Source organism: Amblyraja radiata, chromosome 29, assembly GCF_010909765.2.
Source record: "Amblyraja radiata isolate CabotCenter1 chromosome 29, sAmbRad1.1.pri, whole genome shotgun sequence".
In the NCBI taxonomy this organism is placed as follows: Eukaryota; Metazoa; Chordata; class Chondrichthyes; order Rajiformes; family Rajidae; genus Amblyraja; species Amblyraja radiata.
The window spans coordinates 20,612,730-20,638,925 of record NC_045984.1 but is presented as its reverse complement, the minus strand read 5'-3'; the positions used below and the strand labels follow the sequence as shown (position 1 = coordinate 20,638,925).

At 42.6% G+C, this 26,196-nt stretch overlaps 1 protein-coding gene across 1 annotated transcript in view; it reads right to left on the bottom strand.

Annotated features, from left to right (window-relative positions):
* Window positions 1-369: 369 nt before the first annotated feature.
* The window catches only part of LOC116989443 (tyrosine-protein kinase ZAP-70), a 73,441-nt gene continuing 47,614 nt past the window's right edge, over window positions 370-26,196 (bottom strand). The window contains exons 8-13 of the mRNA XM_033046823.1: window positions 25,687-25,858; window positions 22,814-23,020; window positions 21,818-22,010; window positions 13,740-13,880; window positions 11,140-11,252; window positions 370-726 (exon numbers count right to left, since the gene is read on the bottom strand). Coding sequence (XP_032902714.1) covers window positions 639-726; window positions 11,140-11,252; window positions 13,740-13,880; window positions 21,818-22,010; window positions 22,814-23,020; window positions 25,687-25,858 — 914 coding nt within the window. The 3' untranslated portion in view covers window positions 370-638. The remainder of the gene's footprint in view (window positions 727-11,139; window positions 11,253-13,739; window positions 13,881-21,817; window positions 22,011-22,813; window positions 23,021-25,686; window positions 25,859-26,196) is intronic.

Genomic DNA, 26,196 nt, shown 5'->3' with positions numbered 1-26,196 from the left:
ATTAGCTACTCGCAACATTAAACTTTGTATAAAGGGATCTTAAGAAGCCCTTTTTAACGTAAAAATAAACAGCCTACCATCCGTCTTCCCCTGTATAAAATCCGGCCGGTTGCCGGTGGTCGGGGGTTTAGAGGTTAATTTTTAACCTACTATAACAATTTAATAAAGCCCTTAAAACTAATAATAGCTCAAGCGAGGGAATCTTCCAGCGATTTTTAGTTAATAATTAACTAGGCTGAAAAACCTTGATTTGAACAGCCTAGGGAAAATCGCGTTTTAAACCCGCCCCCTTCTAAACGGCGCCAAAATCGCGCACACGGGCTGGGACAGATTTTCAGCGACGTTTCAGGTAGGCTTTGCAACATACCTACTATGTTTACACTACTGTCATAGAAAAGCCACAGAGGCTCAATTTAATTTCAGTTTAATAACCAGGGTAAAGTTAAATTATTTTTTTAATGTAAATTATTATATTTAAAGTCAGATTGCATGATTGATCAGGAATGCTAAAATTTCAGCTTCGTTAAGCTTCCATAACTACTGACGACATGAACACTCTAAGATGGCACGTGCAGCAAAATGCCAACAAGCAAATCAAACCCGATGCTTGTCAGTATAACATCACCGCAAGTATGATATCAAACTGGTACTGGCTTCTGTGTTATTTTATAGTGGTAGTCACGCATTCTGCTCTCAACCAGCTCAAATCCGGGGCGATTCTCCACCCTGTGAAAGTAAACACAATGGAACAGATCATTGATGTGCCTTCATTTGATGGCTACACTGTTTTACACACAGATACTGCTTCAGCTGTGCACAGAAGTTTTAAAAGATGAAAGGTGATGCTCAGATCCTCCAGCGAGCTCAGGACGAAAACTGCATCACACTTTACTGAGTGATCCACAAGGCAGAGCACAAACCAAAACAGAAACAACAACCCAGATCTTTTGTCAAGAATCAGGAACAACCGTTATTAGCCTGCAATGAAATCCTGCCTTGAGTCTTGTGCTCCACTCTACGAGAAGTACTTAGAGTCGTGGATTCATACTGCACAGATACAGGCCCACCTCATCCATGCCAACCAAGTTGCCGCCATCTAATCTAGTTCTACTTGCTTTCCTTTGGCTCATATCCTTCTAAATCTATAGAGTTAGATTTAAATCTGTGGATAACCTATAAATATAAATTGACTTTACAGTATTGTTATTGCACTTGGCTAATTTCACTACGTCAGAGGATCAAATTGAACATAGAACATGGAAGTGTACAGCAGAGGAAGAGGTCCTTCAGTCCATGATATTTCTACATGATATCATTCAAAATTAATCTGACCACCTGCGTGCACATGGTCTCTGGCGCTGCAGGCATCAGATCTAGAAGCACCACAGTGTCGACCCCGACATTAAATCCTGACCCCAGATGATGTCTATGTGGAGTCTGCTCCGGTTTCCTCCCACATCCCAAAAAGGACATGCAGGCTTGTAGGTTAATTGGCCTTTGTAAATTGCTCCTAGTGCATAGGCAGTGAATGCAAAAGTGGGATAACATAGAAGGGTGAATAGGTCAATGGTCAGTGTAGATTCAATGGGCCGAAAGGCCTGTTTCCTTGATTTCAATCAATCAATCCATCATATATATTTATGTGTATATATATGGTCTTTGCTATATAGACACACTGAACTGTTCTGTATTTATGCTTACTATATTCTGTTGTGCTGCAGCAAGCAAGAATTTCATTGTCCTATCTGGGACACATGACAATAAACTCTCTTGACTTGACTTGATCAATCAATATTCATGCCATTGAGTAGTAGGCTACCCAAGCAGAATCTGAGGTTTAGTTTAGTTTAGTTTAGAAGTACAGAGCGGAAACAGGCCCTTCAGCCCACCGGGTCCATGCTGACCAGCGATCCCCATATATTAACACTATCCAAACCCACTAGGGACAATTTTTGCATTTACCAAGCCAATTAACCTACAAACATGTACGTCTTTGGAGTGTGGGAGGAAACCGAAGAACTCGGTGAAAACCCACGCAGGTCACGGGGAGAACGTACAAACTCTGTACAGACAGCACCCGTTGTCGGGATCAAACCCAGGTCTCCGGCGCTGCATTCGCTGTAAGGCAGCAACTCTACTGCTGCGCCACCATGCTGTTCTTCATGTTTGTGAATGACCTCACTCAGTCTGTGGAGGAGGCTGGGAAGGGGAATTAAAATGGCTTGCAGCCCTCATTATCTTGAATGAGATAATGATCTTGTAGTCAACAGAACATTCACAAGTGAGTCAAAACAGATAAACTGAAAGACTTGGGCCAATTGATGTGTCAGTTGCTATCAGGCGCCGATGCATCCATGTTCCTGGTGAACAGCAAGAATGATGTTATCGAGGTTGCTGACAGACAACCACACTGAAGTGTTTGCAGATACCAGGGTAGTATGGAAGAAGCACATTTTTTATGTCATAGTTTAAACATTTTACAGTGTATTACAGAAAGTGTGTTGGGCCGAGAAACATCTGAAAATTCACATTGAGTTTGGCCTGCCCAAGAGTGATTCTATCATAAATAAAGTACATGACAATGTGTGCATTAAAAATGCTCTCTGCATAATTTAACTCACCTATTTTTTTTCCTCTGCGCACCTCACCATTGTGGAGAGTGGAAATCAAAGGGAAGGGGAGTTGGGACCAGGCTGCATTATGGGAATGGAAGATAACTGAGGAGAGGATTCAGATATTGGAAGTGCAGAGGGACTTGGGAGTGCTTGTGCAGAATTCCCAAAAGGTTAATTTGCAGGTTGGGTCAGTAGTAAGAAAGGCAAATTCAATGTTAGGTTTCATTTTGAGAGGACTAGAATATAAAGGCACGGATGTAATGTTGAGGCTTTATAATGTTCTGGTTAGATCACATTTGCAATATTGTGAGGACACAAACTGCTGGAGTAACACAGCAGGTCAGGGTATAATCTCTGGAAAACAGGGAACCCAATGTCTGCTATCCAAGCAGAATATGAGGTGCTGTTCCTCCAATTTGCATGTAGAATTACTGTGGCAATGGAGGAAGCACAGGACAGAAAGGTCAGTATGGGAATTGGAAGGGGTGTTAGAATAGTTAGCAGCTGGGAGATCCAGCAGGGTTGGCAGACTGAGTGCAAATGTTCGGCATTTTTCATGACACATAGTAAGCTAGCATCCAGTTTCTTGTGCCTAGGTTTAGAGGAATATGGGTCAAACAAGGGTAAATAGAATTATCATAGATGGGCATCTTGGTTGGCATGAATGAATTGGGTCAATGGGCTTGTTTCCATGCTGTATGTCTCTATGAATCTATGAAAGTAGGAGTAGGAGTACACCACCAGATGCCTCAAGCTTGCGCTTTCAACATTATCATGGCTGGCTTCACTGGCCTCAACTCCTCTTCCATGCCTGTTTCCCAAAACCTTCAATTCCTCTATCTTTAAGAAATTAATCCATCTTCACATTATATCTGGTCTCCATCTCTCCTGGGAGAAGAGCACTTCAGAAATTCTCTACCCTCTGAGAAGAAATTTCAGATTTTAAATGACTGATCACTTATTCTTTATCTTGTTCATGACTCACCCACGTGAAAACATCTCAGAACCCACCCTGTCAAGCCCCTTTGGAATCATATATGTTGCATAAGATCACCCCACATTTTCCTGAACACGAAGGAATATAAATCCAAACTATCAAGCTTTTCTTCATAGGACATGCCTCTCATCCCAGGATGTATCAGGGTGTATCTCCTTTGGACTGCCTCCAATGCCACTACATTGTTTTTTATGTAAAGGAACCAAAACTGTGTGCAGTGTTCCACGTGTGACTTTACCACGACCTTGTTTAAGAAAGAACTGCAGATGCTGGAAAAGTCGAAGGTAGACAAAAATGCTGGAGAAGCTCAACGGGTGAGGTATACAACACCCTGTATAACTGGAACGGAACCTCCCTATATTTTAACTCCAACTCCTGTTTCAATTAAGCCCAAGATGCCGTTTGCATTCTTGATGACTTGGTGGACCTGCCTGCTAATGTTTTGTGGTTCAGGCATTAAGCCACTGAGATCCCTCTCTCCAGCTGGGTAATGATCAACTTTGGATTCCTGCCACCAAAGTGCATGACCTTGCCTGCCATCAAGTATCCTGTACACTAATCCTATCTTGTTCTCCCCACATTCCAGTCAAATCTCTTCAGATTCTACCACCCATCTAAACACAAGATTAATTTACGCTGGTCAAAACTACCAACCTAATCAGGCATTGAACGTGTTTTAAATGTAAAGGACCCAATCCTGAACCAGGATCCATGTTACCTGAGGGTAACTGGGTAGAAACAGTTGTCAAATCTGAAAACTGGCAAAACTTTTCTCAGGCAAAGGGAACAGTAGTTTACAGTTGAATTATCTGGAGAAATGTTGGTGCTGGATTTTGGTGGCTCATGTGACTCCTGTATATAGCTGTTTAAATCAGGAAATTCTGAGTATAGGTTGTTAAATGTTGCAGAATGAGAATACTGAACCTATCTGTTCACTTTGCCATTGTCCTCATGATGAGGGGTGGTGAAGAGCAAAGATCCTATAATGGAGCAAGATAGATCACTCCTGCTAAATGAAATGGGCTGACGTGTAGCACGCAACGGAACGGAACGTGGGCCTTTTTTTCATCCATTTCCGTAACCCGACCTGTCCCGACCTTACCCGACCCGACTCGCAGTGTAATCAACATTGCGGGGGAACAGTTTGTGTTAATAAATTACAATTTTGAGAATGAGGAGAAGATTTTTGCCAAATAACTTTTATTTTTACGAGGATGTGTTATCTTTGCTCTGCTATGGGATCTTTGGTGCGGAGACGGAAGCCGGTTACGGAAATGGGGCCTAAAATTACTCATGAATCTGCCCATGACCGTACTACGTCTTTTTCGTCGAGTGATCTATCTTGCTTGCTATAGGATCTTTGGTGAAGAGCAGTCCTCTGAAGTTCTCCAGCATTGCACTGTGATTGACCTCTTGGATCCTAGTCTTACTGTGCAAAGCATAAGATTCCTTCCACTTTAATAGAGAATGAGAGTAACGGGGAAGATGTTATTTCTTTCAAATTGTTTTGCTCAGGTTAAAGTTCTTAATTATGTGTTCATAGGTGTTCTTAATTTCTTCTTAAAATGTTAATAGTTTTTAAACTTTTACATTATTTTTAACTGACTGTTATCCTATCTAGGAATTTGATTGCCAGCTATCAAAACATTCAGAAGCATTTGGGGAAGGTTTTCCCCTCTGTGCCTCTGGAGACTCCACCACTACCCAGACCAAGTCGTGGAGTCTGGTTACCTGGAGCCGTCAGCGTCCAGATCAGGGGGAATGAGCAGTGGGGGCAATGGCCAACACACCCAACCCATTACTCATTACAGAACTAATCCACGTTTGGCAGCTACAAAGAAATAATGCTAAACTCCTTTGCCGTCTCACTTATACAAGTAATCACTGCATCAACACCAAAATACTAGTTATTCTGCGAGTTTATGCTATTCCTCTTTATTATTTATGTAAACACTTCAACAACTACAAGGCCTTTGTATCTGTAAATGCTGCTGAGGCGGCAGTAAATTTTGGGCCTATCATAGTGGCATGAGATTCTATGATTCTGGCATAAATATAAATCCCAGTTTGCTGTGCATTATTTTCAAGTGTTTTAGCTGTCAATCACATTTCCATAGGCGATCAAAAGCTCCTTGTACTTTGAATAATGACTACTACTTAATACAAACTGAACCATTTTATTTGGAACAATTGTACAATAACTGGTAATTAGAAAGGATAAAATAGTAAGATTAAACGAGAACTTACCAGTTTGAAGTTTGATCTGTATTTTATGAGGAGTTACGATGAGGGATTACGTGAAGAACCCGTCCAGCACGCATGCGCGACATACTTCAAAGCAGCGGTGTGGAATCACAGACAGACACAGTAATTGAAATAAAGAAAGTAAAGAAAAGGACAGCTTAGTTACCAGTTTGACCTCTATTATTGAGGGTGGGAGCGGAGGGCACGTAATCCCTCATCGTAACTCCTCATAAAATACAGATCAAACTTCAAACTGGTAAGCTCGTTTAATCTTACTATTCTACTTCGGAGTCACGTGAGTGACTACGTGAAGATTTTAAAGCTTTGTGATTTCAAACCGTGTAACAGTTCATACTTCACTCGCTGCCGAAGTCATTCGAGGGAGGAAGTATGTTATCGTAATCAACCATGATCTGTTTGTAAAACAAGAAATGGTGTTATTATCAATAACAAGACAAAAAATGCTCCCCCGGGCTTAAATTATATATTTGCAGATTCTAATGCTATTTCTGCAACCGATACAGGTTCTGCCAGCGGCTTGTTACAAAGTTTGGAACGTATACTCCCTAGACCACCCCGCTGTAGCCAGGATGTGGTCCATAGGCACGTCCATCCTCTTAGTCACTGACGTGGAAGCTGCTCTGGTGGAATAAGATTAGTACACGTTAGTATTTACTCCAGCAACTCCCGGTACCTGCTTGAGCCACTAGATAGTTTAGCTTGTCACCCGACCATGAGGTTTCTAGTGGCTGACCCATAAGGCTTTTTCCTCTCCCTCGGGTATTTCTTATTGTGTCAATGTAGTTCACTAAGTGGGTCATGACACATAACCGTGGTTCAGGTGGGTATGCCCGGAATTCCATGACTGGACCTGATGTTCCTGGTCTGCTCTGTTTGGCCAGCCCCTGAATGGAAATTGTGACAGTGTCTGGTGTTATAACCATGTTGTCCAATCGCAGTAGATGGAAGAACTGGCTCTTTATGCTGAGGTAAGGCCATCAGCATATCCATCTTCAGTCCAACATGCAAAATGGTGCACTATTGGGCAATATGCTTTACCAATAGTAAGTAAGTAAGTAAGTAAGTTTTATTTATATAGCACTTTTTAAGTCAACTCGCATTGACACCGAAGTGCATTACAAAAAATAGATAATACGTTTGTATACCATAGAAAAAGGTTTAACAATAAGGAAAATGGACACAACACATATAGAGTTCAACACAAACGTCCCCCCACAGCAGAATCAAAAATTTCCTCTGTGGGGAAAGAATGTTAAGTCCTCTTCCTCTGAAAACCCCCAAGGTCGAGCCCATTTGTGGCCTAGCAGCCAGTCCGATTAATATATTCAATAGAACATACTCAAATTTCTGACTAAGTTTAATGCCCAGTGTCTATAGTGATGACAACTCCGGATTAATCCATTTGCACCATAATCTAGGTATGGGATATAGTTTGAACACTAGTATCTCAGCTCATTGGAAAGGTACAATGTTCAGTAGCTGGTAATGCTGCTACTAATCCCAATTACTCCTGCCACGTAGTTGATAGGTGGTTAATGTTACCAACTGATAGCATTAAAGAATACCAGATAGACAATGTTGTGGATGGGGTCAATGTAGATATCTGGATAATATGACAGAGCCCAGGTTAAATAGGTTAGTAGCTAATGCTGCTGATATAGCTATGTCCAAGGATAGTCTGTCGTTAACATATAGACATGCCATGACGAATGTTCCTTAAAATGTCAGGGCTGGTTGAAATTCTGGAATAGCTTCGGCTCATATTAGCCAAGTCAATAATAAGTCAACTCAATCAAGTCAAGTCAAGTTATTTGTCACATACACATGCGAGATGTGCAGTGAATGAAAATGGCAATGCTCGCCATGGTTGCCCCATCCAGGTAAATAGAGGTATATCCGAAATCTATATGAGAGGGTACTGAATAGTATGCATCTTTAAAGTCGATGTCTACCATAAAGTATCCTTGGAATCCATGGTAGTAGTTACAAATTCCATAAGTGGGTATACCTGATGAATACTCAAGTGCTTTTAATCAATGATGGTGCGACATTCACCATCTTAGGGTTTTTTGGTACCAAAGGCTCATATGAGATTTCTTAAGACCCCTGGTATATCTTTTCCAGTAGCTAGACCCTCATGATTTTATTAGTGGAAGGGTAGACCCCTTGGGGTACATGCTGGACTGGTGGCAAGATATTAATTCTATTCCCCCTTGAGTATTTTTTGGTATATAACTACCAAGAGTGATAGCTTCCAAACCAGGTGATTCCCCCCCCACTGTTAGTACAAACCCTTCACCTTTATGTGATGGCAGGAACCATACTTATCTGTCTTCACTGTTGTTTGGTGGTGTTTTCATTTCTTCGGTTTCTGGTTCCTTGTCTGTAGGGATGGTGTTTGTAGAGTGGTGGCGCATTTTCCATGAGGCCCGCTCTGGGCCCTGGCCTAAAAGGCTTACGGGATTGGCATGCAGGCCCCGAGCTTTCACCAGTACCAACGTAGACGCTTCCTGGTGGACGCGTAGAGGTACTGCTGTCTGGTTTAGTGTGGTGCTCCTTCCAGACCCTGCCCTCTAGCCAAATATTTTTGGACACTTCGTCCAGTTTTTTAGGCTTGGTTTGGTAACTTTGCCAGATAGCAGGATCTGTGGTTGTGAGGTCGGCGTTCTCACAGTCCTGTGAATTTTATAGGTTGAGGGCATGTTTGTGACTTCCCTTGAGAAGTTGCGGAGCATACTGTGAACAGTAGGGTCAGGTGTTTTGCCATACTACCCTGCCCTTCTGGAATGAGCATGCGAACATGATAGCCGACGTCAGGGTATCAAATGCAATTTAAGATATTTGGGTTTTAAAATGCCCTGCTCAATGTGTCCCCCAATAATGGTGGGCACTTTGAGTAAATGCAATTTAGGGGAGGCGTGATGAAATCCAACGCCTCATGGCTACCTGTCTTGGAGAGGTTTTTTGGAAAAGACAGGTAGTAGGCTGGCCGTCAGTTGAGACTGAAAGGCCATCTCGCTCGTGGTGAAGCCACGTAGCGGCCACACCCAGCAGCTCTTCCTGATCCTGTACCTCAAGCATACTCCCGATGTTCTTCAGCCAGTGACCCCTCTTCTTGACCAGCCCAGCTCTGGTCGCCATCAATCCCTCGACAAGGGAGATGTCCAGTGCTGTAGCACTGGAGCGGGAGTGTTATGCTCCCTTGGCGGACTTGCCCCTGCTCCTGAGGCAAGTCTCGCTGGAGTTTTATACTCCATGACCTACTCAAGGCTTGGAGAGCAGACACTTGCTGGTTCTGTCTTCCGTGTCTGTCTCCAGCCGGAGGTTTGCTTGCTGACTTGCTCTGGAGGCTGCCTGCCGTTTTTCGGGCGGCATCCGCGGTTCTCGGGCGGCGAGTCTCCTTGTCGGGAGTTGCAGGGATTACCGGCCGGTTTTTTTAATTTCCCTCCAGTCCGCTGCTGTTGGTTAGCGGACTGGGCATCGGCGCAGTACCCTGCTGTGGTCCGCAGCGTGTGCGGACCCGGTGCCGCCTCTCCCCCCTCCACTGATGGCTCCTTCCCTGGAGTCGTACGGGGGCCGCTTCCCTCTGTGCTGCTTTGCTCCCCCTGGAGCAACAAACAAGAGCAAAGTCCCAATATTAATCTGAAGGTAAGTACTTCCCTAACGGTCCGTTCCTTCAGGCTTGTAGCGGGAGCGTCTGTACTCCCGCTGCGTCGCTGTTGTACTGCGTGAACGCAATGTCGTGCATGCGTGCTGGACGGGTTCTTCACGTAGTCACTCACGTGACTTCGAAGTAAAATTATAATTTCTGTGCACATATTTCTACAGGGTTCATAAAGTTAACCAGAGCACTTTTTGGAATAGTCTGTTAAACCACTGTAGATAAGAATCCACTTTTGTGATTAATCTTTTTACTGTGGCTAGCTATGCAACACACTAGAAATGGTGCCTGAAATATCAATGTAGATACCCAAAAGCAGTGGCTCTTAACAAGAACTGCAATCAAAGATAATAATCCACACTGTGGGTTATATAAGGGTGCATGTAAGGCTCTCTTGCTGAATAAACATTCCTCCCCTGTACTATCCATACTTTATTGTTCAGGGATTATAACAAAAGATGCAATCATGATGGAAAATTATAGCAACAGCCATCCACTTAATGATTTTCAATATTTTGTGATTGCTATGAATGGCCAAATATTTCAAGTAATTCCAGTTATTAAAAACTCTTGTCTTCTCTTCAGTGTACAGTGAATAAAGGTGTTGCTAGTACAATAGATTCCAATAAAATTTCAAATTGATATTTTGTATAGATGAAGATACATATATAAATATTTTATAACTAAGAACATTTGGTTAGAAACTTGAAAATAAATTTAAAAACGTTTTTCCGGAACTATCATGTGAAAACATTATAAGTATTACAGGCTTAGTATTTCTGCTACCACAGACCACTACTAAAAATAATTCTAAGATAATTGACAAGACCAGTACTGCATACGATTCTTGAGTGCACTGTGTACAATTAGCCATGCATCAGTGATAAGGTACCCTGCACTGAAACGCACCCTACTGTCACACATTTACTAACACCTTCAGGACATGCTAAATATTGAAAAAGTCTAAGTGTGATCGTGTATGTGAGAGCAGAATTAGTTGCTTGTTACAGATGTTAATATGAAAAAAATAAAACGTAAATCAGGCTCTGAAAAATATCTGAAAGATGTAGCAAACTGTTCATACCAAATCAACAGCCTTTTCACATTTTACCCAGTCTTATTTTGAATATGAATCTAATCATGTTCAAAATTAAATCAAGCTTCCGGAAAAAAAAGTAGAAACATTACTGCTTAAAATGTCTGCTGATGCCATCGAGCCTCCAATGCGATATCAGATGAAGAGAAGAGATTGGAATCTCTGGGTTTGTTTGTTGACATAAAGAGTGGAGTATTAGTTTTATGAGAACAGCATGAATAACACGTGACTTCGCTGGGCAAATGTATTTGTAAAATATGTAGTATCTGTGCCAAACATAGTGTTGCTGACATCTTTGCCTAGTAAAATCAAGGTAGTATCCTGACATATCCCAATCAACAGAGTGCAAATATGTTGGATTTTAAATCTCATTTAAAGTCAGAGCTCAGATGTAGTATTGTGCTGATTAAAAGCTGAATACCAGACATGGAGATTCAAATATTTGATAATCCATTAACCATTTAATGCTGGGAGTTTGCATTTATGTAAACCAGTTTGAACTTACTTGTAAATCCAGCAGTCCTGCATAAGAGCATACATTTCATCTGGACATTCAGCAGGACGATCCAAGCGACCTCCTTCTTCAATGAAACTAACAACTTCTGGGCCTTTCATTTTCTGTAAAACAGAATGGGTTTGCTTTTCACTTCAGTGATGACATAAAATGAGGCGAATTAATCAACTGGTAATTGCAACAAGGCATATATAGAACGTTAGAAAATTACAGCAGAGGGAGAGGCCCTTCGACCCACAAGGTCTTTAGCAAAGATAAAATAATTCCATCTGACTGCACATGATCCACAGCGTATTTTTGGGTTTTTTTTGTAAATTTTAGGGATTAGGCTCCCCTGGCAATTTATTGGTCTGAATATGAAGTTTTATAGTTCTTGAGATCTGACCCGCAGAGTTTGTTGCACTCAGTAAACAGCTAAGGAACAACTTTAAAAGCAGCCACGTACATAACTTAATTTCCCACTTAGTGGACAAGTAAGAGGCTGGGGTGGAAAATGTGCATGAAGGAAACTATGTTCATACCAAGCCCACTCTAATGATGCATCTGGAACACTGTACAAAAGTTGTTGTTTGTGTGACAGCAAATATTGCATGTGATAGTCACCAGGGTGCATAAACTCTATCCCACAAAGAGAACCTGGATCTGATCAGAAAGAAAGTGGATGACCTGAAGAAAGTCAATAGCACCATGTTTCCATATTTCTGTTTTCCTCATAAAGTATCCTCTTAGTAACTGCTCAGTTCAGATCAAAGATAAAAGGTATCCTATGTAGTTCTTCCAAATGGTAAACAGATGGTTTGGGAAGCCTACACCCCTTAGGGCTCACTTGCAAATACATTTATTTATAAAGATGAGACAGGAGACACAAGAGAGTGCAGATGCTGGCATATTGAGCAAAAACAAAATGTTGGAGTAATTCAAAGTGCCAGTGTAACTCAGCTGAGTACCTCAACAGAGATATTGAAAAGTTGTACTATTGACTTTCTTCTGGTCATCTACTCAACTGAGTTACATAAGCGTTCTGAGTTCCTCCAGCACTTGTCCTCCATAGATCCTCCAGCACTTCATTTCCTCCAACATTTGTCCTCCACACATGCTGCCTGACCTGCTGAGTTACACCAGCATTTTGCGTTAAGACCTATCGAGACTGCTCCGACATTCGATCATGACTGATCAATTTTTCCCTCTCAGCCCTATTATCGTGCCTTTGCCCACAACCTTTTACATTCTTGCTAATCAAGAACCTATCAATCTCCACTTTAAAAATATCCAATGACTTGGCCTCCCCTGCCATCTGTGGCAATGAATTCCACAGATTCACCATCCTCTGACTAAAGAAATTCTTCCTCATCTCCATTATAAAGGTATATTCTTTTATTCTGAGGCTGTGTCCTTTGGTCCTAGATTTTCTCACTACTGGAAACATCCTCCCTACATCCACTCTATTTAGGCCTTTCATTATTTGGTAGGTTTCAATGAGAGAGTATTTGATGCAAGATTCCAGCATCTGTTGTTCCTTGTGTCTGCTGGGGGAACTTAGTAGGTCAGGCAGCATCTATGAGGGAATAGGACATAGGTCAGTCGAAGGGTCCCAGACTGAAATGCATTCTGTCTGTCTCCCTCCACAGATGATGGCCGACCCGCTGAGTTCTTCCAATACCTTGTTTTTCCTTGAAAAGATATTGCAAGACAATAAGGCTTCATTTGTTGAGTCATCTGTAGTCTCTAGAGATGTTTAAATTGCCTGAGTCATTCAGGGGAAAATTTCTCAATGGTTTCATTTCTCACTTTTCATTGCATTTTGCTTTGTTCTCTCTGTGAACATGGAGGTTGAGTATGTGCTCATGCACTACCCAATGGATAGCATTGTACTGACTGGTCTGGTCATATTTTCACATTTTTGTTGGTCACATTGAAAAAAAAGACCACTGTGAAGGAAGTGTAATCTTCACATAAACTTCAACAAATGATAAATGAGTGAGTACAGCATGTCGTGGCAGAACCTGAACACACTCTACAAACAAAAAAATGGGTTGTAAAGACAGGCATGACATTATATGGGGCACTTCATATTCTACCTGGGATGTTGATGATTAAACAGTATGCATTGAATTCTCCAATTTCAACTAATATCACTCCTTCCCCCTTTCTTTCCCCTGCTGGCCCTCACCCCAGTGCATACGCATTTCTCCAACCACCTACTTCTGCCGTCATTATCCCTGCCCCCCCACCCCTGACACCATGCTCCTTTCCCCTCCTCCCTATGCTTTTCTCCAATCCTGAGTCCTAAATTTTCATTTTATACCCGCTCTGTCCCTTACGTGCACTATCCATATCCCTCCCCAGACTCCTTTTCTTTCTTATTGTCTCATTTTCACTCGCCTTTGTCACTTACTCCACCCATCTTCCAATCTTCCTCATCACGTATCCACCTACCACCAATGGCTGTGTCTTTGGTCCATCAGTTTTCCAGATCTCTCCTCCCCTGCTCCATCAATCTGAAGAAGTGTCCTGACCCAAAACGTTGTCTGTTCATTCCCTCCACAGACGCTGCTTGCCTTGCTGAGTTCATCTAGCACTTTGCTTATTACCTTATATGGCTTTTGTCCAAATGTCAATGCTTCCCACATCGTCACACCAAAGCTCCAGACATCAGCCTTGCTAGAAAATTTCCGGAAATTTATACATTCAGGTGCATACCACTTCACTGGCCATTTCCCAGCCGTCCGAGCCTGAGGTCAGAACAAAAGTTTTAGGTTTAGGTTTATTTGTGTCACGTATATTGGTCTACAGTGGAAAGCTACGTTTTGCTTGCTATACAATCAAATAAGATAATACTATACATAATTACATTCAAGCTAAGCTCAAGTAGAGAAAAGGGGAAGATACAGAGAATAGAATGTAGTTCTCAACATTGCAGAGCAACAATTCCAGAGATAAAGTCCAATATTCGATGTGAGGTAGAAGTGAATCGGACAGTATTCTAGCTTATGGAATCACAGGTTATTAAAAATCTCAGGATAACATGAGGGAGCAGATGCTGTCTTTAAAGATCACTAACTTCTTTTCTGATATGAGAGACAAGGAATGTTATAGCTTCAAAAGGGAAGTTGTGTGGTTAATAAGGGAGTGATATTGAGCAGTGGTGATTCTCACTGTTTCACGCTGTGAATTTCTCTACTCACTGGATATATAAACACCATGTATTGTGATGGTTAAGCATGGGTTTCTAGACCCACTGTTTCCAGGACCAGCTTGATCAATGATTCTGAGGAGACGTCTGGGCCTTGTGCTTCAACAATATTGGCTTTGGTAGAGCTTTATAAAGCATTGACGTACCACATCTGAAAAATCGTAATAAAAAGAAACTGCAGATGCTGGCTTATACCAATGGTAGACACAAATTGCTGAAGTAACTCAGTGGGTCAGACACAAAATGTTCCCCAGAGAGTGTAGTGGAGATTCACCTGGGTGTTGCCTGGGAAGGAATGTCTCTGTTATGAGGAGAGACTGGACAGGCTGGGTTTGTTTTCCTTGGAGCAGTAAAAGCTGAGGGCAGAGTTGATAGAGATGTACACAATTATGAGGGGCAAACATAGGGTAGGTGTTAGTCACCTTTTCACCATTACAGACCATATGGTCTTATATGGCATTATATCCGAGGTCTGAAGAAGGGTCGCGACCTGAAACATCACCTTTTCCTTTTCTCCAGAGATAGTGCCTCACCCGCTGAGTTACTCCAGATTTTTGTGTCTATCTTCGTTTTAAACCAGCATCTGCAGTTCCTTCCTACACATCTATAGATTTGACGTAAGGTGTAAGGGGCTTAGAAGATTCAAGATTCAAGATTCAAGAAGTTTATTGCCATGTCAACAAGTTGATAGGAATGTGTCTTGGTTCGCTCTCAGACAGATACAATACAGTACAATACAACCACCATACACCACAATAAATAATACAGACAATACCGTACGAAGGACAATATATACAGGAAGGACAGTACCCAGCAGCGTCATGTTAAGCGTAAGTGCAAGTGCAAAAGAAAGTGCAAAGTGATTAGTGCAAATTCAAATATCTGATGGCTTGGAGGTAGGTGCTGTCTCTGAAGCGAGATGTTTTACTTTTAATGCTTCTATATCTCCTTCCTGATGGGAGGAGATTAAAGAGGTAATGTGCCGGGTGAAAGTGGTCTGCTATGATTTTTTTGGCCTTTCTGGTGAGTCTTGTTGAGTAAAGTGATGTCACTGAGGGAAGTCTGCTGCAACCGATGATCTTAGAAGCTCGGCGCACTATTCTCTCCAGCCGAATCTTATCCTGCGAGGTTGTGTGACCATACCAGAGAAGCATGGAGAATGTGAGTATGCTTTCTATGGTAGAGCTATAGAAGTGGGTCATGGCTGGTCGACTGACCCTGAATTTCTTGAGCTGCCGCAGGAAGTAGAGTCGCTGGTAGCACTTACTGATTATGAGACTGGTGTTGAGCTCCCATGATAGGGATTGATGTATGGTGGTCCCGAGGAACTTAAAGCAGGTGACCCTCTCAACCACCTCTCCATTGATGAAGAGAGGGAGTAGGGGGGTGGCCTTCTTTCTGAAATCAACAACCAGCTCCTTAGTTTTTGAGATGTTAAGTATGAGGTTGTTGTTCTCACACCACCTTACTAGCTCCTCGACTTCACTACGGTAAACGGTTTCGATGTTATTGGTAATAAGACCTGCCACAGATGTGTCATCTGCAAACAAGACAGAGTCAGAGTGTGAACAGCAAAAATGTGTGTGTACAGAGTACAGAAGAGGTGATAAAACGCAACCCTGGGGGGCGCCGTTACATAGAAGGAATGTAAAGAAGAATTTCTTCAACCAAGTTATAAATTCAGCTCCTAGTTGGTACTTGCATAAGAACACAAGAAATAGGAGCAGGAGTATGGCACCTGGCCCTTTGGACCCACTCTTCATTTATCAAAGTTGTGATTGACATTACCCCACCATCTTCCAGTCTCTCTATTCCTTTTAATTTCTAAAAATCTAGTAATCTCTGGTTCTAAGTAACTTCATGACAGCCTCCATTGCTCTCCAAAGATTCACCATTCTCTGCACAATCTGAAAGGAAGTCTCTCTACATTAGACGGTGAAAAATGAATAGCAATTCCATTCCTCATAACTCATCAGAACTTTACTCAGATGGCAGGAGAGAGATTAAATAATGATTTAATCGTGCAGTATCATTGGGTCTGGTTTATTCCCTCTCCTGTATTTAGCGATGTTACAAAACCTACCTTCAGCGGCACACCAGATCTGCCACTGGCTGTGTGCGCGACTCCGGAGCCTTTGAGGGGGAGGGGGAGGGGGGGGGGGGGGGGGGTGGAATTAAAATGCAGGTTTGTATTGCTTGTCGGAGAGGGATTTCCTCGGGGTGATAATTGATGAAGAAAAATCGATCGGTCTTCCGTTCCCGTTTTTCTTTTTAAATCGCTGGACAATTTAATCGCTGGATTAAAGTAAAAAACGACTTCTAACGTCCTCAACGCCTTCAATGTCACGGATCGCAATATCAGGACAAAACAAAAGGTATGTCGTTTATTTCATATATAATCTTGCTTCTTGGAGTGGCTTTAGTCTAATCTTATGATGCGAAAATGTTATTTAGGTCTCATACGAATCGGCCGTGTCTTGCCTGCCGATATGGGCTTAAAATTTACGGCAACGGCAACGTTCCAATCGATCACATTCCAGAAACACCCACTCTCAAGATGATTAAAATTCTCTTTATTTTGGACAATCATGTCATAAGAGCATCTAAATCATCTATATTTTGTGTTATTGTCTATCCATAATCAATATTATCTCCATAAGGACGGTCTGTTGCTAGAAATTGTAATTTATTTACCTATCTGTTACAGAATTACAGCAAATAATACAATAATATTAAAGTTCTGATCTTGAGAATATCACATTTTTGAATTTTCAAGGCAGTCTGGGTGTTTATTACTATTTCCGTCACAACGGTCAATTTTGTAATTAGCTACAATTAGGTAACTAACTAATTATATGCTTAATTTCAGGTAATCCAAGTAAGATGTTTTATTTCAGAATGCTTCAATCTATAATAACTGTAATTTTCATTCAGTTCTCTTAATTTTTAAGAAAGTTATGGGCTTTTGACTGTCCTCGATCACAGCTTTTGTGTTAAGTCAATGGAACAAGATGCTAATTTCCGAGTATGAAAATGGCCATAACAATAATACTGAAGATATGAAAGTGAATTAGGTATCAAATTAAAGTTCTTTTTATGCTTTATCTGATGGGATAAATTACAGGCTTGATTTTTCAAATCTCTAAATTTTGTAATATTCCTACTGTATTGGTCCAATCTGCCGAAGACAACATACGCTGCAGTCCACAGATTTACAGCTAACTGTTATATACAGGGTGTCTGAGTTTTCAGCATTTTATACAGCAGGGAAGTAACAAACTTTTAGTAAAGTAGGAAACTCTTGTGAACTTTAAGTGGGCATGCAAATATAATTTAATAAGCTTAGTCATGGGAGTTTACAAAATTAAACATTGAAAGAATCACAATTCTATTTTCAAACAACATCTTCAAATTCAGGCTGCAGTTCATTATTTTATGATTGTTCAGTGAGTAATTTATACACTATTAACATTTACAGTATATATTCCAGGTAAGTCACATGCAGATTTGTAATTGCCCAAAATGTGACCTTCTGGAAGGTTTAAAACATGTTGTCTCTATTAATCTCTATACATTAAACCCATCTGAAAGTTTGTTTCCAAAAACAATTTCAATCACTTCTCTTAACTCCTCCATAAAGACTGACTGTCTATTATTCTCTAAACAGAACCTCGAGATCTGATTATATAGTGAAGACTATACATTGTTGTTGTACCAAGAGGGAGTGGAGAATTGGCTCTGGCACGCGCATGCCATCACTACCCACTGACCCCATCTCAAGCCAAGTCAAGTCAAGTCAAGTTTATTTGTCACATACACATACAAGATGTACAATGAAATGAAAGTGACAATGCCTGCGGGATTGTGCAAAACAACGGAACAAGAGAACAAAAAAACAGAACAGAACAGAACCAGTATTTACATTTAAAAAAAGACACAAGTAATTACAGTCCTGATGGCCTGTGGGAAGAAACTCCATCTCATCTTCCCTGTTTCGCAGCATGACAGCGGAGGCACTTGCCTGACCGTAGCAGCTGGAACAGTCCGTTGCTGGGCCCTTCATGATCTTGCTGGCTCTGGATCTGCAACTCCTGGTGTATAGGTCCTGCAGGAGGGGGGAGTGTAGTTCCCATGGCACTACTTTCTGCAGAGCCTTCCTGTCCTGGGCAGAGCTGTTGCCAAACCAGACCGAGATGTTTCCCATCATGATCACTTTCAACTGCACCAGCTCGGTGTGGGCGCTGTGAGCCGGCAGCTCTGCCAGCAGTGTGTGTTTTTTTTCTACTTTTTTTGTTTTTTTATTGTGTCTTAATGTACATTTTTAATGTCTCTCGGTGTGTCTTGTGTGGGGGGGTAAGTGGAGAAACCGCTTCGGTCTCCTCCTCCACGGAGAGACGACTTTTTCCATGTTGCCTCCCCCGTAGCCTAACATCGAGGATCGGTGCGGCCTTTCCCGGAGACATGCCCGGGGATTCAGCTGCGGACGCAGTGAGGACTCTCGTCGCGGAGCGGGTGAGCCCTCGCCGAGGGTCGCCGGAGGGGAGCGCTCCGTTCACTGGCCCGCGGAAGCCTGAAGCCGCGGTCTGCAGAGCTTCAGCTGGCGGCGTCCTGGGCCTGGGATCCCTCATTGGGGGCCAGGGAGGAGAAGAGCTCTGACCGCCGGCCCGCGGCCTACTTCTACCAGCGTCCAGGTGCGGCGTAGACTTACCATCCTGAGCGGAGTCCCTCGCCAGGATCCCTGGAGAGGCGCTCCGACCGCCGGCCCTGCGGTCTGCGGTGCTTCTGATTGCGACGCGGCGGGGACTTTAAATCTTCGACCGCCGGCCTGCGGCCTACACCATCTTGAATCGGTGGAGAAGCACCGATTCAGGACTTACCTGGTCTTATCTTGTCTGCACATCTGGACGCCCACAGCGGCGACTGCAGAGGGTTGTGGTCCCGACCACAGGGGAAAATGGAGGAGGACTGGCCAAAGTTTGTGCCTTCCACCACAGTGATGAATGCTGTGGTGGATGTTTATGTTAAATTTTTATTGTGTTTTGTGTGTCTTTTTTATTGTACCGCTGCTGGCAAATTCATTTCATTTGCACTTTATGTGCAAGTGACAAATAAAACTTGACTTGACTTGACAGAGTAGAAGGATTGAAGGATCCTCAGAGAGTCTCTGAATTTCCTCAGATGCCTGAGGTGGTAAAGGCGCTGCCTTGCCTTTTTCACCAGTGCGGCAGTGTGTGTTGTCCATGTCAGATCCTCTGTGATTTGGAGTCCCAGGTATTTGAAGCTGCTCACCCTATCCACAGTAGTCCCATTTATCCCCAGTGGCGTGAACGTCCTCGTTGTAGTGCCCTTCTAAAGTCCACAATCAGCTCCTTAGTTTTAGTGACATTCAAGAGGAGGCTGTTGTTCTGACACCAGAGTGCCGGGTCAGCCACCTCCTCCAGGTAGGCTTTCTCATCGTTATCGGAGATCAGGCCCACCACCACAGTGTCATCAGCAAGCTTGATGATGGAGTTGGAGCTGAACCTGGCCACACAGTCATGTGTGTACAGGGAGTGCAGTAGGCTGAGGCTGCAACCCTGGGGGGATCCTGTGTTCAGGATGAGGGCTTGGAGGTATGTCTCCCCATCTTGACCACTTATGGCCTGGCGGTGAGAAAGTCCAGGACCATGACACACAAGGGAGTGTTCAGTCCCAGTTCCAGCAGCTTCTCAGCAAGTCTGGTGTTGAAAGCTGAACTGAAATCAATGAACAGCATCCTCACATAGCTCCCCTTCTGGCTGTCAAGGTGAGAGAGAGTGGTGTGCAAAACCATCTGAAGAAACGTGTACCTGGCTCAGTTGCAATATTGAGAATCACATATAAATATGGCCAAACTGGCTACTATATGCCAAGTACCCATGGAACTTTACCCCAGAATAACACTGATAGAGGAGGGAAGAAAAATGGTGATGAAGAAACACTGTCATGTTCACACAAAGCAAGACCTTCCAGCCCATTGAGTCTACGCTGGCTCTCTGAATATTCCTTTCAGTCCCATTCACATGCCCTTTCACTTCCCTATGAAATTCAACTCTCCTCTGATTCTTCTGCCTTTCACCTACACCAGGGGCCTCCAAATTTTTCCGCATGAGGGCCACATTATATATTTGGCACATTTTTGCGGGCCGCAGGAAAAAATAAAGAAATGTCAGTTTTATAAATTCATCATGAAATATAATTATCATGAAGTATAATTATCAAGCAGGTAAAGAAAAAGACGGTAATCATGTATTTTTACGGAGGTGTCAGCCTGGCACCAACTCGCCCTGACTCTCCCGCCGTTCTGGGCACACGAGCGCACACACACAATCACCCATTCACTCACCCGCTCACTGATCCAAGCACTCACTCATCCACCTACTCATGCACTCACTCACCCCACATTTACACACACACACAAACACTCACAGGCCGTTGTCACTGACCTTCACTGTCTTCCCGGGCCACCGATGCTGCTGCCGCCGACCCGTATCTCTACTCCAGCCCCCCACGGGCCTCCACCAGCGACCCCGCCGACCCCTGCCTCTCCACAGGCCACCAGCGAGCCAGAGCTGTCACCTCACCAGAGTTCCGCTCAGCACCAGGCCCACAACCTGGATGCAGACAGCACGTGGTCTGACTCTGCTGTGTCCTAGTAACCGCAGTAGTGGTGGGTCTTCCCTTTCCCCCTCTTTTAACCAGGTTACCCCGACCACACACCCGCTTGTTAAAATTCCCCACTGTTTATTTTGGCTTTTTTTTACAGAAGTGCTGGAGCGGCGCTCCGGTGAGCTCCGGTAGCACTGCACCCCTGGATATTAGTCACGTTCAACTAACAGTAACCTGTCAGCAGCTGCACACAAACCCTCAACTTGATAGCCTATGGCAAACTGATGTGTAAGTTCCCGCGCTACCACGGAACCCACTAAATAGCCTGCCGCACGGAACGTGTTAAGGGCTAGCTGCGGGCCGGATAAAACCTCGTGGTGGGCCAGATCTGGCCCGCAGGTCATAGTTTGGAGACCCCGGACCAACACTAAGGGGTGATTTGCAGTGGCCAATTAACCCAACACACCTATAGGTTGTGGGCGGAAACTAGAGAATCCTGAAGAGGTGCAGGCAGGCATAGGAAGAATGTGCAAACCCCAAGCAGACAGTAGGGTTTCGTCCCGAAACGTTGTCTATTTCCTTCGCTCCATAGATGTTTCTGCACCCGCTGAGTTTCTCCAGCATTTTTGTGTACCTGTGGTCAGGAGCAAACCTGAGTCACTGCAGCTGTGAAGCAGCAGCTCTGCTGATGGTGCCGTTGCACCATTGCATGGCCTAGTTCGTCACATAAATTCCAATTGTGAGAAAAAAGCACACAGAACAAAAGTACACTTTGAACCTTCCCCAGTTAGTAGTTGTCAGCTAAACATTAGTGTATATTTTATCAGGGATTTCCATTAGATTGTTTACCTTGTAGTAGCTGTCATCGGCACCAATTGCTTTAGACAATCCAAAATCACTAATCTTGGCATAATGCTGATTGACCAATAGTACATTCCGGGCTGCAAGATCCCTGTGCACAAAGTTATTTTCCTCCAGGTATTTCATTCCAATAGAAACTTGGTGGAGAAGTTCAATAACAGTCTCGATAGAAATCTGATCTCTGGTGAGAAAATATATCAGGAAAGATAATTTGATTACGGTATTATTTTGCCACTAAGAACTATGTGTTAGATTAAATATTATTTTGTTAATTCTTTATATCAGTCCTTTTTGAAGACAACAGGTGCCTATACGTACCTGTATATCAATTAAAAATTAACCTTCATTTATCAGCATGTTTTTACATCAATGTACTGTATCTACATTGGAAACACTTTAACTTGCAATATTATAATTGAACTCTAGGACTAAACAAATAAATCTTATAATTCAATCACATGTTATTCATTAGCTAAGCATGATTGGTAAACATACATGGCATGTGACACAGAGTATTTTACCCAGAGTAGGGGAATCAAGAACCAAAGTGCTCATACTTAAGTTGAGAGGGGAAAGATTTAATAGGAACCTGAGGTGTAACTTTTTAACACAGTGGTGGATATATGGAACGAGCTGCCAGAGGGGGTAGTTGAGGCAGGTACTATAACAATATTCTCAGTGGGTCAGGAAGCATCTGTGGAGCTGACGTTTTGGGTCAGGCCCCTTCTTCAGACTGGACCCCAAACATCCTGTGTCCATTCCCTCCACAGATGCTGCCTGACCCACTGAGTTCCTCTTGCATGTTGTGTTTTGCTCACTGTCCTTGCATTATTTTTGGAAGAGGTTTTCAGCATTGATTTCCAAATGTGTAGCTGTCCCATCTATTTTCACAGAATTCAGATGTGTCCTGGGAGTAAGTACGCATTAATAAATGGAAATGTAATTTGATCCAACACTCAACTTCTTACTTTAGGGAATACTCACTTTTTGCCGGACAGAAATTTGTTAAGTGGTCCTCCTGCAGCCATCTCCATCACCAACATCAGATGTTCTGCTTGACACACTCCAATTATTCGCACAATGTAGGGGTTGTCCAGTTTCTGCATGAATTCAGCTTCTTTCATTAGCTCATCCTTCAGTGATTTTTCATTGTCATTTTTCAGCACTTTGATAGCAACGTCAATCTGCTTCCTTGATTAAAAAATTAAATAGACATATAACAGTCATACTATTTACAACACGTTATACAAACAATGAAGCTCAACGTGCTGGTAACTGCACTAAGGCAGTCAGACTCGCCCTTCACCCTTCTGACTGAAAACCAACTTGTATTTCTTTCTTTCCCAAAGGGCCCTGGACTTAAAATGTTAACAGTTTCTCCTTCACGGATATTACCTGACATTTTGAGCATTTCCAGGATTTTCTGAATTTATTGTTAAACAGGAATTGTCTCATCTCAAGATTGTACGTGTACCAAGTCCGTGTAATTTATTACATCAGTCGACCACTGTGCTTATTTATTTTCAGTTGTCCTTAAGTAGATTTTCTAATGTAGTAATTCACCCTGTGTCCCAGCCCCACTGACACTCCCCATCCCAGATGGGAAAGAATGAACCTGCTACTATTCTGCACTGTGGGTGAAGACACAATTGCAACTGGGCCTTTGGAAGCAAGACGAAGAACAACCCAATGGCCTTAACTGAAGGTAAAGTTGGTTTTGCATGCGGTTGAAGCTGCAATTGACTTTCATATATTTATCTCTTTTAGTCAAAGACATTTAAAAACTAATGAACTTATTCTAAATCATTTTAACCTTAATGAAAATGCATACAAAGATGTAGAAGTGATTAAAATTATTTTAAAAATAACTTCCTTTCACAGGCCAAGAATTTCCAACTGAAATGAATGAAGCTCACAATTCTACACTCTTTACTGGTAATTAAGCATTTTGAGGATCTGTGTGTGGCTGACAAGACCATATTTATTATTCATTCCCAATTGGCACTGAGGCGGTGGTTGTAAACCCCCTTTGAATGGCTGTGAATATGTTCTTACAGAGAACAGCTCCGACAGGGCTATTGAAGGAGGAGTTCTTGGAAAAGCCAGCTACGTTGAAAGAGCAACGATATATTTCCTAATCAGGATGGAACGTAACCTAGCGGTGAATCAGCACGAGCTGGTATTCCCATAGATTGCCATCCTTGTCATTCTAGGTGGTAGCAGTCATGAGTTTGGGAGGCGGTGTCAGAATAGCCTGGGCTATTTTGTGTGTTTTGTAGATGGTGCAATCCGCAGTGTGTTTTGTAGATGGTGCAATCCGTAGCCACAGTAAGCCACTGGTGGAGACAAATAATATTTTGGGTGGTTGTTGAAGTGCCAATCAAATGGGATGCTTTGTACTGGATGCTGCAAATTTCCTCAGAGGTGTTGGGAACATCTGGACAAGGTGAAAGTATTCTATCACACTCTTAAGCTTTTAGGAATCAGGGAGTGAGTTGCTCAGCACAGAACATCCAACCTCTGACCGCTCTTGTAGCTGGTCCAGTGGTGTTTCTGGAAAACGGTGACTCCTAGGACATTGATGGTAGCAGACTTGGCAATGGTAATGTCAGTTAATGTCAAGAGTAAATGGTTACACTCTCTCTCATTGGAAATGCTTGATGCCTGTCATTTATGTGGCACAAATGTTACTTCCCGTATATCAGCCCACATTTTGCTTAATCTTGTTGCTCATGGCCTCGTGGCCCGTTTCAATTGCTGATGGTTATGAATAAGAAATGAACATTGAGCAAGTATCAGAAAACATCTGACCTTATGATGGAAGGAAGGTCATTGATAAAGCAGCTGAGGATGGTTTGAATGAAGACTCAGCTCCAGGATCTCCTGCTGTACCACCTGGGGTTGGGATCATTGACCTCCAGCAGTCACAATAAACTTTCTTTGGTGGAGATATCATGCCAACCTCTGGAGCGCTTCCTTTTGCTGCCCATCTAATAGCCAATTTCACCAGGTCTCGATGCCACACTCAGTTAAATGATTAGGGCAGTCACTCTCACCTCACCTTGAGAATAATCTCTTTGATCTAAGTTTGGACCAAGACTTTGAATGTGGTGTGGAGCTGAGCAGTCTAGGTGAAACTCAACTAGGCATCGGTGGGCAGGTTATTCAACAGCACCTTCCATCAGTTTACTGAGACAGAGTGGACTGTAGAGAAGTGATTATCTAGATTTGAGATAAGTTCATGTTGTAAGAGCAGAATTGCTCTTAGGTAAGTAAGTCTACTCCGCCATTCAATCATGGCCGATTTATCTTTCCCTTTCAACCACATTCTCCCGCCTTCTCCCCATAACCTCCGACACCCATATTAATCAAGAGACACCCTACTTTTACCGAAAGGTACATATGGTCATGCTTCCAAGATGTTAATCTGTATTGCTGTATCTAGTGCTCTCAACTATTTCTTCATTTCATGTCTGACCAGAACTTTATCTGGAACCCAGCGATGGAGAATAGTGACAGATCCAATGTAATTTATCACTCACTGTCCTGGACCAAATGGGTTTGTGTTATTCTGATGTTGACTTCCATTGGAATGACAGAAGCCCTGGCCACAGGCAGAAAATATGCCCCAAAATATATATAATTTGGTTTTGATTGAATTTCTTACATTTTAATTATCATTACTTACATCAACCTGGCTAGGTTGGTTTATTTGATATTCTTTCATCATTTTGATTTATTAATTTCTTACTCATTTCTTTGTCTGTTATGTATCCCGTGGCAGGTTGAATGACCATTGTTGACTGGTTTGATCAATGCACCCTGAGATTTGTTAATTTTACGGACAAACTACTTACTTCCTCATCTTATACACCCCTTTTTTAACACAGCCAAAGTTGCCAGATCCCAGCTCCACTTCATCAATCATCAGGCATTCTCGCTTCAGGTACAACTTCTTGTCTTTTAACTCTTCAGGGTCGCTGTAAGGGCTGACATATGATTCTGTATCCATAGGAAGGGTTCGGCGGCCTGTCCAGAAATAATATGTAGATTAATTTAACATTTGAGTTTAAACCACATTTTAAACTCCTTACTCTGAATCTATTTTGAACTCAAAATGCAATATTTAACTCATCCAATCATCATCAAAATACCTAACATTGGGCCTCATACAGAATTCAACACCTTCCTATCACACATAGCAGTCTTACAGGTTGCTGAGTCTCAAGTGAATTTGTGTGTGAAGCTGAAGACATCTGCAATGTATGAGCCACACAGATGAAGAAAGGATCAACACCTTCAGGAGAGTGAATGAAAGAAAATAAAAATAAAATGCCATGAAATGTATAATTGTATCTTGCTTCACC